At 33.6% G+C, this 12,691-nt stretch overlaps 1 protein-coding gene across 9 annotated transcripts in view; it reads left to right on the top strand.

Moving 5' to 3' along the window:
• The window catches only part of Dnai7 (dynein axonemal intermediate chain 7), an 82,117-nt gene that overhangs the window by 13,692 nt on the left and 55,734 nt on the right, over positions 1–12,691 (top strand). For 4 of the 9 annotated variants that reach the window (XM_047549027.1, XM_047549033.1, XM_047549026.1 and 1 more), the window contains 4 exons: positions 206–290; positions 1,482–1,573; positions 3,643–3,744; positions 11,959–12,095. In XM_047549027.1, coding sequence (XP_047404983.1) covers positions 12,012–12,095 — 84 coding nt within the window. In that variant the 5' untranslated portion in view covers positions 206–290; positions 1,482–1,573; positions 3,643–3,744; positions 11,959–12,011. Of the gene's footprint in view, positions 1–205; positions 327–1,481; positions 1,574–3,642; positions 3,745–11,958; positions 12,096–12,691 lie in introns of those variants that run through there. The other 5 variants (XM_047549032.1, XM_047549031.1, XM_047549030.1 and 2 more) reach the window with 2 other exon arrangements.

Here is a 12,691-nt window from a genome sequence, read left to right as displayed (position 1 = left end):
TGTATGCTTATTTGTTTTCAGATTTAGTCCTTCAATGCTCTGAATCAAGGCTTTGCATTAATAAGCAACCTAATCTGTTAAATGAATACATGAAAAATTGTTTGAAAACAAAATGTTTTTCATAATTACTATTTGAGGAAGTGTGTGTTTTTAAGCGACTTGGGTGCTTGCTAAAAGCTTTTATTATGTTGTGATCTTTGTTAAGTCTGGCAGTAAGAAAAAGAAAATCTCCAAAGCTGAGCGACTAAAACAGCTACAAGAGGAGGAGGAGAAGAGACGAAAAGAGGAAGGTACAAAATAAACAATGGTACTGTTTTTATATACAGGTAATACTAACAATAGGTTGGTATTTCTGTAATCCAGTCAACATTTTTCAGAATTCTTTAATTTTTCTAACTTAAACCTATTTTATAATGGGTGCCTTCTACTTAGTACAAACCAATTATATTCAATGATATCTTGAAGTTGTGTTGTCAGGTAAAATAAAGGAGTCCATTTAAATTAAATTTCAAATGGAAATTGCCTAACTTAGGGATACTTTGCCTGGTGCAATATTTGGTACTTAAACTTTTTAAAAAATTCATTGTTTCTTTGAAATTTACATTCAACTGATCATTCTGCATTTTTATTTGCTAATTCTGTCAACCTCGTCTTGAAGTGTTTTTATTTATTGATGAAATTAGGGACATTTGCTGTTGATTGTGCAGCAAGAATTCTTAAACTCAGTTCACTAAAGATTGGAAATATACACTAGCAAGAAATACAACAGTTTAAGTTCTTGCAGTTTAACAATTTTTGCCAAATACCAATTTCATTTTCAATTAAACATTCATAAAAGTGTTACTAATTAACATATCAAAAAAGTGATTTAAAAATTCTGAATATCGCTAGTGGCTATAGATTTTAGCACTAAGAACATCATCAGATTCATATTCATGTTTTAAAAAGACTCAGGTTCCATCTGATTTTTTTATGTCATCTTCTAAATTCTTTTTAGATGACTCATGATAAGAATTCAATATCAGCATCTTTATCTTAAGGAATGTTTTATTACATTAGGTTAAATTCATATTCTTCAACATATATTTTATATTTTGTTTTAATTGTGAGAGTAAGGAAAGTTAAAGTAATTCCTGAGGTGATGTAGATATGGATGTCTTCTGAAGACTTTCACTCCCCTAATTAACCATGATACATCTGTGTATTTTATTGGTTAAAATAATTACTGGATTGCTATAAAAGCTTTGGAGAAGAAAAATATCATCATGAACACATTTTTGTGTGTGTGAGAAAGTTTGGGAGTCATGTTACTTTCCTGAAGGAAAAAAGCTAACATTTTTCTCATTTCTACCACAAAGTAAAGGGTTGTATCTTCTATAAAGTCTTACAGTACTTCTTGACAATATTTAGAGTAATTTTAAGAACCTTAAAAAAAAGTGAGCTAATCACTGAGATTATTTATTTATCTTTTGATTCTTTAGAGGAAGCCCGTTTGAAACATGAGAAAGAAGAACTGGAAAAACTTGAGAAACAGCGAATTGAGAGTGAAAAGTGGCATCAACTTGAAGAAAAAGTAAATAAACATTAGTAATATTCTTAAAGAAGTCTTAAACTCAGTGGGTATCAGATCTGTTGCCATCCAATGTTCTTTTCCAACCCATAGTTACCAGTAGCATTTAGTCCTACATGAACTGGTTCAACTCATTTACTCTTACCATAAAATGAGTGACATTATTACCTACATTTCAAACATAAGGAAATTGAAGAGAAATTAAGCAACTAGTAAGTGGTAGAACTAGGACGGACTGAAACCTAAGTAATTTTGCTTCACAGCCTATGCTCCTAACCATTCAGAATGCATAAATCTATTTTACATTCAAATGTAACAGGGACCAAAAAAATTCAAAATATTCAAATTCTCTTTGCTACCCTTTTTCACTAGAATCTTTTAGACTAGTAGTTCTGAAACATTTAGTCTCAAGCAAAACTTCATTAAAGTATTAAAAACCTGAAGCACCCAAGGATCTTTTGCTTTCATGAATAACATCTACCAATATTTATAATACTAGAAATTAAAACTGATACTTTCAAAAATATTAATATTAATAGGCATCAAACATTAATAAAAATAAATTTTAACAAACAAGTAAACACATTAACATATTTTATAGAAAAGAGTATAGTTTTAAAATAAAATTATATATTTTTAAATTAGGGAAATGAATGTCATCATTTATATTTCTTGAATCTCTTTACTAACTGACTTAACTGAAGACACCTGGATTCTCATGTCAACTTCAGTATTTCATCTGTTATAATGTGGTATCTCAACTCAAGTATATGAAGAAAATCTTGCCTCACACAGATATGCAGTTAAGAAAAGAAGGAATATAATTGTGAATGTTCTTGATTTTATTACCAGAAGTTAACAAGTGGTAGTTCCTTTTCTTACTCCTCCTTCTTTTCTTTCTCCTTGTCCTTTTTCTTCTTCCTTTTCCTCTTCCTCTTTTTTTTTAATGAGATCTCACTGGGGTTACTCAGGCTGTCCTCAAACTCAGGACTTCAAGTAGTCCTCCCACCTCATGTCCTGAAGAGCAGGGACTACAGACATGAGCATTATATCTGCTTAAGAAATCGTAATTTCCTAATGTGTAATCTGAAACCATATCAAAGAACTGTTCATACTGCCTTAAGTTAAAACATTGCTCTCTTACACTCTGAATAGATCATGTTTCTATGCATGATTTTGCAATATCATACATTGCATGCTTGGAAAAAGTTTGTTTCACTGAATTATTTCCTTCTAAATATTGGTGTATTTCATTATTAATTATAAAAAATCACATATATTAATATCTCCAATCAAATCAAAAGTTTTTTAAGGATTGAGAAACTGTCAAACTCATAGTGATTTTTAAAATCTGAATTTTTTGTGAAAGTTTGAATTTTATTATTTGAAACAAATATTTTGAATTGTCCTTGAAATGATGTTATCAGTTATTCGTTTTTGAGAGAATATCTGCCATACTGTTCAAGTTATTGCACAAGTGTTATTTCTTAAGACAGCATTGTCCTTTGACATATAGCAGAAGTGTTTTATTGCATAGTTCCCATTGTAAAACACAGAATATTAAAAATATTTGTGTTTAGGGTTGAGATTTAGTAAAATTAATAATTTTTACCCTTTTGTCAAGTGATTCCTACGTGAAGCTGGCTCCTTTTTCTCATTGCTCTGCGCACCCCCCACCGCCACATCAACTATAGTGTGGACTCCACTGCCCTGATTTGTTAAGACAACAGAAGTTTTATATCATCTTGCACCATTAGTGCAAAATGTATACTGTGAAAGACACATAATGTCTTAGAATCTTTGTGAAAATAGAGTTGACTTCATAGATCCCAAGGGAGTTTTGGGGACCCACCAAAATTGGACCCACCAAAATTTCTGCAGATGAGACTTAGGAAACTTTCAGATGAAAAATCTGATGTTTCTTGAAATGTGAGATTTTGTGGTCAAACTAATTTAAGTGTTCATTTTGAAACCATATACTTAGCCAAATAAATTTTAGATGCTACTTGTGAAACATAAAACTGAAATTAAATAACCATCAATGTATCTATGTATCTATCCCTATGCAACAGGATCTAAAAAGGAGAACTGAAGAACTTGGAGAACTTAATTTATTAGAGGGATGTTTTCTCGAAGCAGAGAAATTGAAACGGGATACTAGATCACTTTCTCAGGTAAGACTAATTCTGAGGTTTTTTTTTTTTTTTTTAGTTTTTGTGATCAGAAGAAGAAGGTGTATATACTCTGACATTCATTTTGATCCTAGGAAACTTTAAATTTGCATGTAAAATGCAGTCTGACAAATCTATTGCTCATTGCAAAGTTTACCAATATAACTTTGTAGAAAGCTATTTGTCAATGATACTATACTTGAAATATTTATACCCTTGACTACAACTCAGTTGTTGGGAATCCATACAGACCTTAGCTCATTTTGTTGTGCATCACTTTATTGTATATTGCAATTTTTACAAATTGAAGGTTTGTGGAAATCATGTCAAGCAGTTTTTCTGACAGCATATGCTTACTTTGTTGCCTGTGTTACATCTTTTAATTCTCACATTATTCCAAACTTTATTGTTATTATACCTATTATGATTATATCTGAAATTCATAATCTTTGATGTTACTATTCTAAGTGTTTGGGAGTGCCACGAATTATACCCACAGTAGATGGTGAACTTAACTGATACATGTGTGTATACTCTACCTGCTCCACTGACAGCCATTCTGTCTCTCTGCCTCTCCTTAGGCCCCCTATTTTCTGAGACACAACAGTACTGAAATTAGGTCAATTAATAACTGAATAAAGACCCCTAAGTGTTCAATGAAGGAATAGATGCACATTCTTCACTTCAAATCAGAAGCTAGAAATGATTCCACTTAGTGAAAAAGGTACAAAACTAAGGTAGGCTGGAAGCTAGGTCTCATGTGTCATATAGCCAAGTTGGGAATGAAAAGGGAAAGCTCTTGAAGAAAATTAAAAGTACTACTTTAGTGAACATGCAAATAATAATGAAGCTAAACATTCTTGTTCCTGACATAGAGAAAGTTTTAAAGGTCTGGATGGAAAGCCAAACCAGTCATAACATTCTTTTATGCCAAAGTCTGATCCAGAGCAAGACCCTAACTCTCTTCAATTCTGTGAGGGCTGACAGAGATGCGCAGGCTGCAGGAGAAAAGTTTGAAGCAGAGCACAGTCCATGAGGTTTATGTCTTTCTAATAAAAAAGTGTGTTGGGTAAAATGTGTGGAAAGTCAAGGACTTGAACTGGACCCCACATGGGACCCCTCAAACAAAACCAGTACAGAATTTAATCATAGTAACTGAGCTTTGGTTGGTTTCAGTAGGTTTTGTAGCTAATTAAGTTATAAGTACTTGATTGGTTGATTGACTAAGCTTTAGCCAGTTATGTCATTTTCTATACTTCACTTCCATTTTCCTATAAATGCTGTATGATAACATTGTTGGCTTGAGTTCTTAGAACCTGCTTTTGTGCAAGAAGCAGTCTGTTTCATGAATCATGGTTAGTTGGTTTATTTTTTTCTTTGCTCAAATGAATTCTCCTTGACGTAATTGGCCTAAGGAATTGTCCCTTTTAGTGGTTTTGGTGCAGTGGCTAGATCTGAAGCTGGGCTCCCATGACCCTAGAAGCCTCAAGTAACCAGGAATGGGTTCGCCCCAAGCCCACTGTGCTCATTGTGTTTTTGCTCCATCTATGGATTGTGGGTAAGTTCTCGCTTGGATTCTGAAGCTTCTCAGATTTGTATTTTGAGCTGAATTTGTGCAAATTTTTTGATCCAGACTAAGTCCTGTAGGGAAGTCTCAGGCATCTGACTGGGTCAGCCAGAAAATGAACTGGTTCAGAAGGAATGAGAGTGGGTTCTATAGAGAAACCTCAGGTGTCTGACTGAGTCAGATAAGAAAAATTGAACAGGGTTCAGTGGATAGGTAAGATAAGTTAAAGACAGAGAATTGTGGGTTCATCTGGATCCATGAAGTCTAGAACTCCATCTTCTGAACCCCTTCCAGGTATAGTTTATTCTGTGAGAGAGAACATAACTTTGGGGTGATAAAAAGGGTCAGCTTGTGGTAACAAATGACTAAGTTCAGCCAATTAAGTCATTTTCTATGCCTATGAACATCGTGGGGTTTGTGGTGCCTGCTTCAGTTAATCAGAAACAAAAGGGTCCCAAGCCTAGAACTCCATTTGTTACTCCAGTCAATTTTGTGTATAAGAATTAACATTTATGTTTTGAGAAATGGACAAATCTTACCAGAAATAAATTGGGATTACAATGGCCACCAACAGGAAGTTTTAATTTGGACAAAACTGCATTCTTGTGGGGTAAATTGCAAAATCAAAAACCAACAAACAATGGAATATTTTAAAAACTATTATTTTAAAAACAATACACAGAGGTCTTTAAAAGACTAAATGAGAAAAAGGAGTTTCTTTAGAAGCTGAAATCATCAGGATGTGCTTTTTTTTAAGTCACCTTTATGCCTTGATTCAAAACGTAAGCTCAGAAAAATAATGTAGGGTGCCTAAGTCAGTAATGGAAGATGTTTAGTCTGCCCTATATGTTAATGTAGGTCCTACCCTGAATTCAGTAACAGTTAAATAAACAAAAACAAAAACAAAAACAAAATCATAGGTTGTGCTGGGAAGCTGCCTATTTTTAGTTACTTTGAAAACAATCTTTAGTGAGGGGAATATGTATCTATGAGAAAGTCTCCATTTAGGGGGTGTCTCCTTCTCTACAAAACAAAAGAGAAAGGCCTAAGTCATTAGAGGGTTTTACAAAACAGAAGGCAATAATATTTGGGCCTACACAAGTAACAGGCTTCATCTTTGACCATTTTGTCTTAACTAGGCTTCCTGCTTCTCTTCCTGGCAGATGATGGTACTTGGGCTTAAAATCTGATTACAGTGAGGGAGGGAGCAAATGATCACTTAGGGCATTAATCAAACAGGTAAGTCAAGAAAAGGGCAAGCTTGCTGTGACTGGACTCCCGAAATGAATTAAATGGTCAGGAAATGACGGAAAAAAATCTCAGAGTAGACAGTTTGGAGGAATATGAATGGGCTCTTGGAATAGAAGATGGTTTGTAACATAGTCTGTCTGGTTTTGATGAAATCCCCTTTTCTTGCTAATTTTCAGGGGATTGATAACAATTGAGTTCCTCAGAGACTCTGTCTTCACTCAGATAAAGAGAAGTTAGAAAGCCTTGCCCTTTTTATTTTTTGGTAATTAATACACTAAAGAGACATATTTTGGGTCGGTGTTTCTATAACTCCTTCAATGAGTAGCTTTGTTTAAAGAAGAATTTAAGCATATCCTAAACAAATGTATTCATTGTACATAAAAATGGGATGACGGTAAATGAACTTGTCATAGTTTCAGGAATCTTTAGTTACCTGAAGTCTTGGAGTCATGTTGTGGTGAACTAAGTGGAAGATAATTTATAAAATGTCTGAGTCATTTTGAAATAAAATATAGAAACTGCCTCCTTATCTATTCTGATTTTGTTGTGTATTGGAGAAGGATAACCTGACAGGATAAATGTGATCTGACTAGTAGGAAAGACTTCCTGGTTACTTTTAACAATTGCAGTAGGGGAATACAAGTTGTTCTGATGAAAAAAATAGTTGTTCACTATGCTCATTGGTAAAATATGGAATGTGTCTCGTGTAGTTGGAAAACACAGTAAAGAAATGACAGTTTGTTCAAAACTGATAATCAATACATATACTTGACATATATTTTACAATCTATGTGTAAGATGTTTTTCTAGGGTCAGGGATATAATGGCAAGCAAGGTAGATACAGTTCTCTTCTTGAATGTCATAAGAGAAACAGATGAATATACAGTACAAGTAAGAAAAAACAGAAAATTGGTAACTATGCCAAGTACTATGAAGAAAACGAGGTTTGTCTACTCACTAGTATTTGCAAATAGATGAATGGTTGAGTTGAACCCCTTGTGTCAGCCATTTTGTTTAGTACTAAAAATAGCGCTGGTCTCACTGTTTTATAATAATAAATTCTAGTGGAAAGTCTTGTTTTTTATGGTTTAGATAAGCCAGGTGTATTTGGGTCTGTTATAAACATAGAAATAAATGATTGTATTGTGAGGAACCATATTTCTAAAAATTATAAAATGGTGCTCATCAACAAAATGCTAATATAAAACACTAAAGTTGCTTGCTTTCTAAGTTTTCACTAGAAATTAAGGGTACTACAAGTTAAAGTTTAATATGAAGTAATTAAAACTTGAAATAATTCCCTATACAAGGAAAATATTTTTGGTGGTTGAAACTGTAAGGTATGAGAGATTTTTTTAAAAAGGGAAAAGAGCAATTTGAGAGTTTAAAGTAGAATGGTCTTTCCAAAATGAATGAGGAAAAGTGTAGATACTTATAGATGACAAATCATAGAGAACATAAGAAGATTATAAAAAGTTTGTGAAAGATAAATCTTGTGAAAAGTATTTTGTTATCAAGCTAACTAAAAGTAGAATTATTAAGTTCTTCTAAGAATTGTACTTTGATGTCAAAAGTGTAAGTATGAAAATACAGAATTTTGTTCCCTATGCCAAAGTAATAAGACTTTCTTGAAGAATTGTTCTGCTTCTAATAGGAAATAGAACTTTATTAGGTCTTTTGATTACTTAGGAAAACTGAACCCTCTCTATTGAGTAACTTGAATATTTCCTACAGCTATATGGTTTTCTGTATTTGCGTCTAATGTATTTTGATTGTCATTTTGGTTAAATGAAAGACTATAGTTCACAATGATCTGTGTGATCTTATTATGATCAGAGAATTCTAAATTTTTGTTATTTTTGACAAATTTCCCCCAAATCAAGTCCTAGGCTAAGTTTTTGAGTTTGAACTAACTTTGAAAGAGATATATTAAACTAGTTTAACTTATTTGACATGTTAAACTATATGGCAAGCATCGTCAAATAATAGTAAATCTTCTTTGGGTATATTTGCATGAATATGTTGTTGATTTTTTCCCCCAATATTGTATGAAAAACATTAAATTCTGATATTCCTGATGTAATGCAACCAGTCATAATTCTGATTATGTTAAAATATATGCAGCAGAAGTAACCAAAATTGGGCTGGAGATGTTCAGTAGTAGAGTGCTTGCTTAGCATGCATGAGTCCCTGGAATTGATCCCCAGCACCAAACAAATATATTGCTGTGTCAATTGCATCCTTTTGTAATGAACCCTCATCAGATCTTTTTCATGGTCATTTGAGTCTTGTAATTTCTCAAATGGTTAGTTATTCTGGCCTGAAATGTCTTATCTTCAAGAAAACTCATAAAAAGGACCCTAACAAATATAAGTTTTGATAACTTTGAGATACTACTATTGGTGTTAGTAAGAATTTCTAGGACTCTCATGGAGAGACTGGCTATTCATAAGACTGCTATCCAATATTAGATGGAACAGGAATTAACTGAAGACCAGGAAAATGCTTTGACTAACTTTCAAACTGGGTTAGCTAATTCTGAGATTATTGGGATGTGCAGTTTGAATGAACTCCTTAAGTTGATCTAAATCAAATTTCCTGTTGTGGCATTTTTAATGAATGGTGCTATATACCTGAATTATAGAAACAAACCTGATATTTGAAGGGATATAAATTCAATATTAAGTGTGGACTCCCAGTGCCCAGCCAGCTGCCTGGACATCCCTTAATCTTTGAAGATCTCATTGTTGAAAGTTCTGCATTCTATAACTTATCATGGAGTAGACAAAATGATACAAATTAAGGGAAAATCTTGGTATGATGACTCTCTGAAGTTGCTGTGGTTCATTGCCAGTCTTTGTTTTGTCAAACCAATAATCCTGGGAGAACAATACTTCATGTAATACATCTCTGCTATCTGATGGACCACTTATATATTTACAAAGAAATTTCACTCAACTGCTATCTTCAGTGGGATATGAATATGTTCTTGAATAGGCTATGTTCTGTGATGGTAGAGAAGCTTTCCATGCTGGAAGGCCAACGTTATAACAGTAGGTAGAATGTTATTCAAAAGTGTTTTCTCTATGAAGCATTCCTGAAAAAAATCTCTGGTGACTGAAGGATCTATTTTATTGGGTAAAGTATGAAACAAACAAGGTTGCAAGTACAATAGCATTAACATTAGCCCCATAATCCTCAATTTTCTGGAGAAGGTGAAAGGATAAATAATATTTTTAAAAATTTAAATTGACAAGGTCAGTTGGATTGCTGTGACCAAAGATAATAGCATTTTTAAATATTTTTTATTTAAAATCAGTTCATTTTAATTATATATAACATTAGGATTCATTTTGACATAATTTTAAAAAGTATGGAATGTGACTTGTTCTAAGACAGTCTCCAGTACTTCCCCTTCCCTCCCCTCCTCCCTCATCCTTGTTCCCTTCCCTGTACTCTATTGATCTTTCTATTATTTAGGTTTTTTTTTTTTAATTAGTGTCTTTTAGATATACAAGATGGTGAGATTCACTGTGCTATATTCATATATGTATATAGGAAAGTTAGGTCATCTTCATTCCACTGTATTTCTCTGTCCCATTCCTCCCCCTTCCCTTCATTCCTCTTTGTCTACTCTGTGGATCTTTCTCTTATTTTTTTATCTTCCCCCCTATTTTGGTTTAGCTCCTGCATATCAGAGTAAACATTTGATCTTTGACTTTGGGGACTGGCTTATTTCACTTAGCATGATATTCTCCAGTTCCATCCATTTACTGATAACAGACATAGTTATTTGAAAGGCTGTGTCCTTTGTCAGTCCTTTGTGTCTCCTATTCTTCTAAATTGCAATATGATTAGGTACTGCAGGCCTTCTGGCATTATTCTAATATTTTTCACTAGATAAAGGAAACTCTTTGTGACCCATCAACTGATCAAAACAAGAGTTTTCATGATTTAGAACCTCAAGACTAATCTTCCAGAAATGAAATCCAGAGAAATACAGTTGTTGAGCCTCATTGGGAAGAATTATACCAAGTTCTTTACCTACCCCATAATAAAGTTTCAGAGCCTTGAATCTCGGGTCTGTATCTTACAATTTAAGGGGATCCCCTGCAGACTCTAACTGTATACCTGGGTAAGGAAAAGTTTCTCTAGAAGTAGATGACATCGGAGATGTAGACATCTACATCTGAACAGGACTCCCCATTGTAATGAGAATATTATACCTCTTAATTTTTTCTTGCTTATGCCTGCTGTCATTGCTTGGTGGGATGATATTGTAACTAGAGTTCTAGGTCATTCCAAATTCTTATTCTCATTCCTTATTTTAATTAAAGCTGGCTATGGAGTTTATGCAGTTTAATACTTTTGTCATACATAGATAAATATATTGAGAAACATTAACAAAGGGGCTATTTGGTTAAAATGAAGAGACTCTTCATTGGTTCATTTTTTGATCATTTGATTTGGCTTATGGAGACCCTAGGTAAGGAGCACCCTTCAAATTTTTGTTATTATCCTTCTGATGGTTACCATTGTAGTCTCCCTAGTGTGCTGTATTTTCTGAGTCTTAACTGTCTACATGTAGCCATCTGTTGATTGGCTGTAATGAAAAGAAATGTGCGATCATGGATATGCTGTCACCTATAAATAGCATGTTGTGATTGAAAATTCAGGATGATCATGACTGAGAGTAGCAATGATGCCCTGTTTTGGTAATTCTCACTCAGCAAAAGCTTGAACAAAAAGGGGTTGAGGGGTATTATATAAAACTAGCTTATAATAAGGCAAATGATTATGGTATAATTTGAAGTAAAAATTGTGACTGCAATATTATTTCAAATGTAAAATTTGCACAGGCTGCAAAAGTAATAGAGGGATTCTTAAAATGCCAGTGGTAATGAGTATCTCAATAGGTTTTTGTTTGTTTGTTTGCTTGTTTATTCTTTGTGGTACTGGGGATTGAGCACAGGGATAATCTACCACTGACCTATTATGCCCCCAACTCCTTTTATTTCTTATTTTGAGTAGGGTCTCTCTGAGTTGCTGAGCCTGGCCTAAACTTGGGCTCCTCCTGCCTCAGACTCTGCAGTAGCTGGGATTACAGGTGTGCCCTTCCATGGCCAGCTCAAATGTTTGAAAATGAAAATATGAAAGTAAATAGAACTTCTATTTATCTGAATTTTGAAGATTGGAAATTATTTGGATAAAAAGTCTGGTTATTTTACTTTATTTGCTTAGTTATTATTTGGTTTATATCAAGTTACTCATTAAAATCATCAAAACCTTTTGTCTAAATTGGAAAAACTGGATTATGAGTACTCAGGTTTCCAAAAAGAAGTAATTTAAACTTTGGCTGAATGTTCAAAGTGAACCTTCAAACATTTTTATTCCACAGTGGAAACACTACCTTCAATGTGATGGGAGTCCTGATCCTTCAATAGCCCAAGAATGAATACTTTTATTAGCTTGTGGAAAGAGGAAACAAATCAGACTTTTGAGGAAGTGATTGAGAAAAGTAAATTAGTTCTACGCGTAAGTATTTAAGTATTGTCCTTTAATATAAATTAAGTTACAAGAAGTCTGATATTAACTCCAAAAATAAAAATTAACTATATTATTTGTCTGTTAGTGACACTTCTACTTCTAAACACTTGGGTACAGAGAGAGATTTGGTAAACTTTTCACTTTCTTTTTTCTTTTTACAACTCTTAACAATCACTTGCTACTTTAGATAAAGTCAACATAAATGAGAAACATTTTTCTGAGATAAAAAAAAATCAAGTTGTATTCATTAATGTAGATAACTTGGGTACAGGTGGGTGATTTTTGTCCTCAGTAGTATCATTTACTGTTATGGTTTGTATCATTAATGTCTCCTGAAAGCCCAGATGCTAAAGGTTTGGTAGTCACTGTGGCACCACTGGGAGGTGTTGGAAACTTTAGGAAGTGAGGCCTAGTAGAAGGAAGTTAGGTATAGGGGGTGTGCTGTTGAAGGGGTATAGGAAACCTGGCCCCTTCTTCTCTTGCTCTGGGTCCCAGCTGCAATGAGGAGAGCAGCTTTGTTCCACAATTATTCCCTGCTGTAATGTTCTGCTGTAGGCCCAAAAGGAATGGGACCAGGGAATTTT

This window comes from Sciurus carolinensis, chromosome 4 (assembly GCF_902686445.1).
Source record: "Sciurus carolinensis chromosome 4, mSciCar1.2, whole genome shotgun sequence".
NCBI lineage: Eukaryota > Metazoa > Chordata > Mammalia > Rodentia > Sciuridae > Sciurus > Sciurus carolinensis.
The sequence above is the reverse complement of the archived record's forward strand: the minus strand, read 5'-3'. Positions and strand labels throughout refer to the sequence as shown.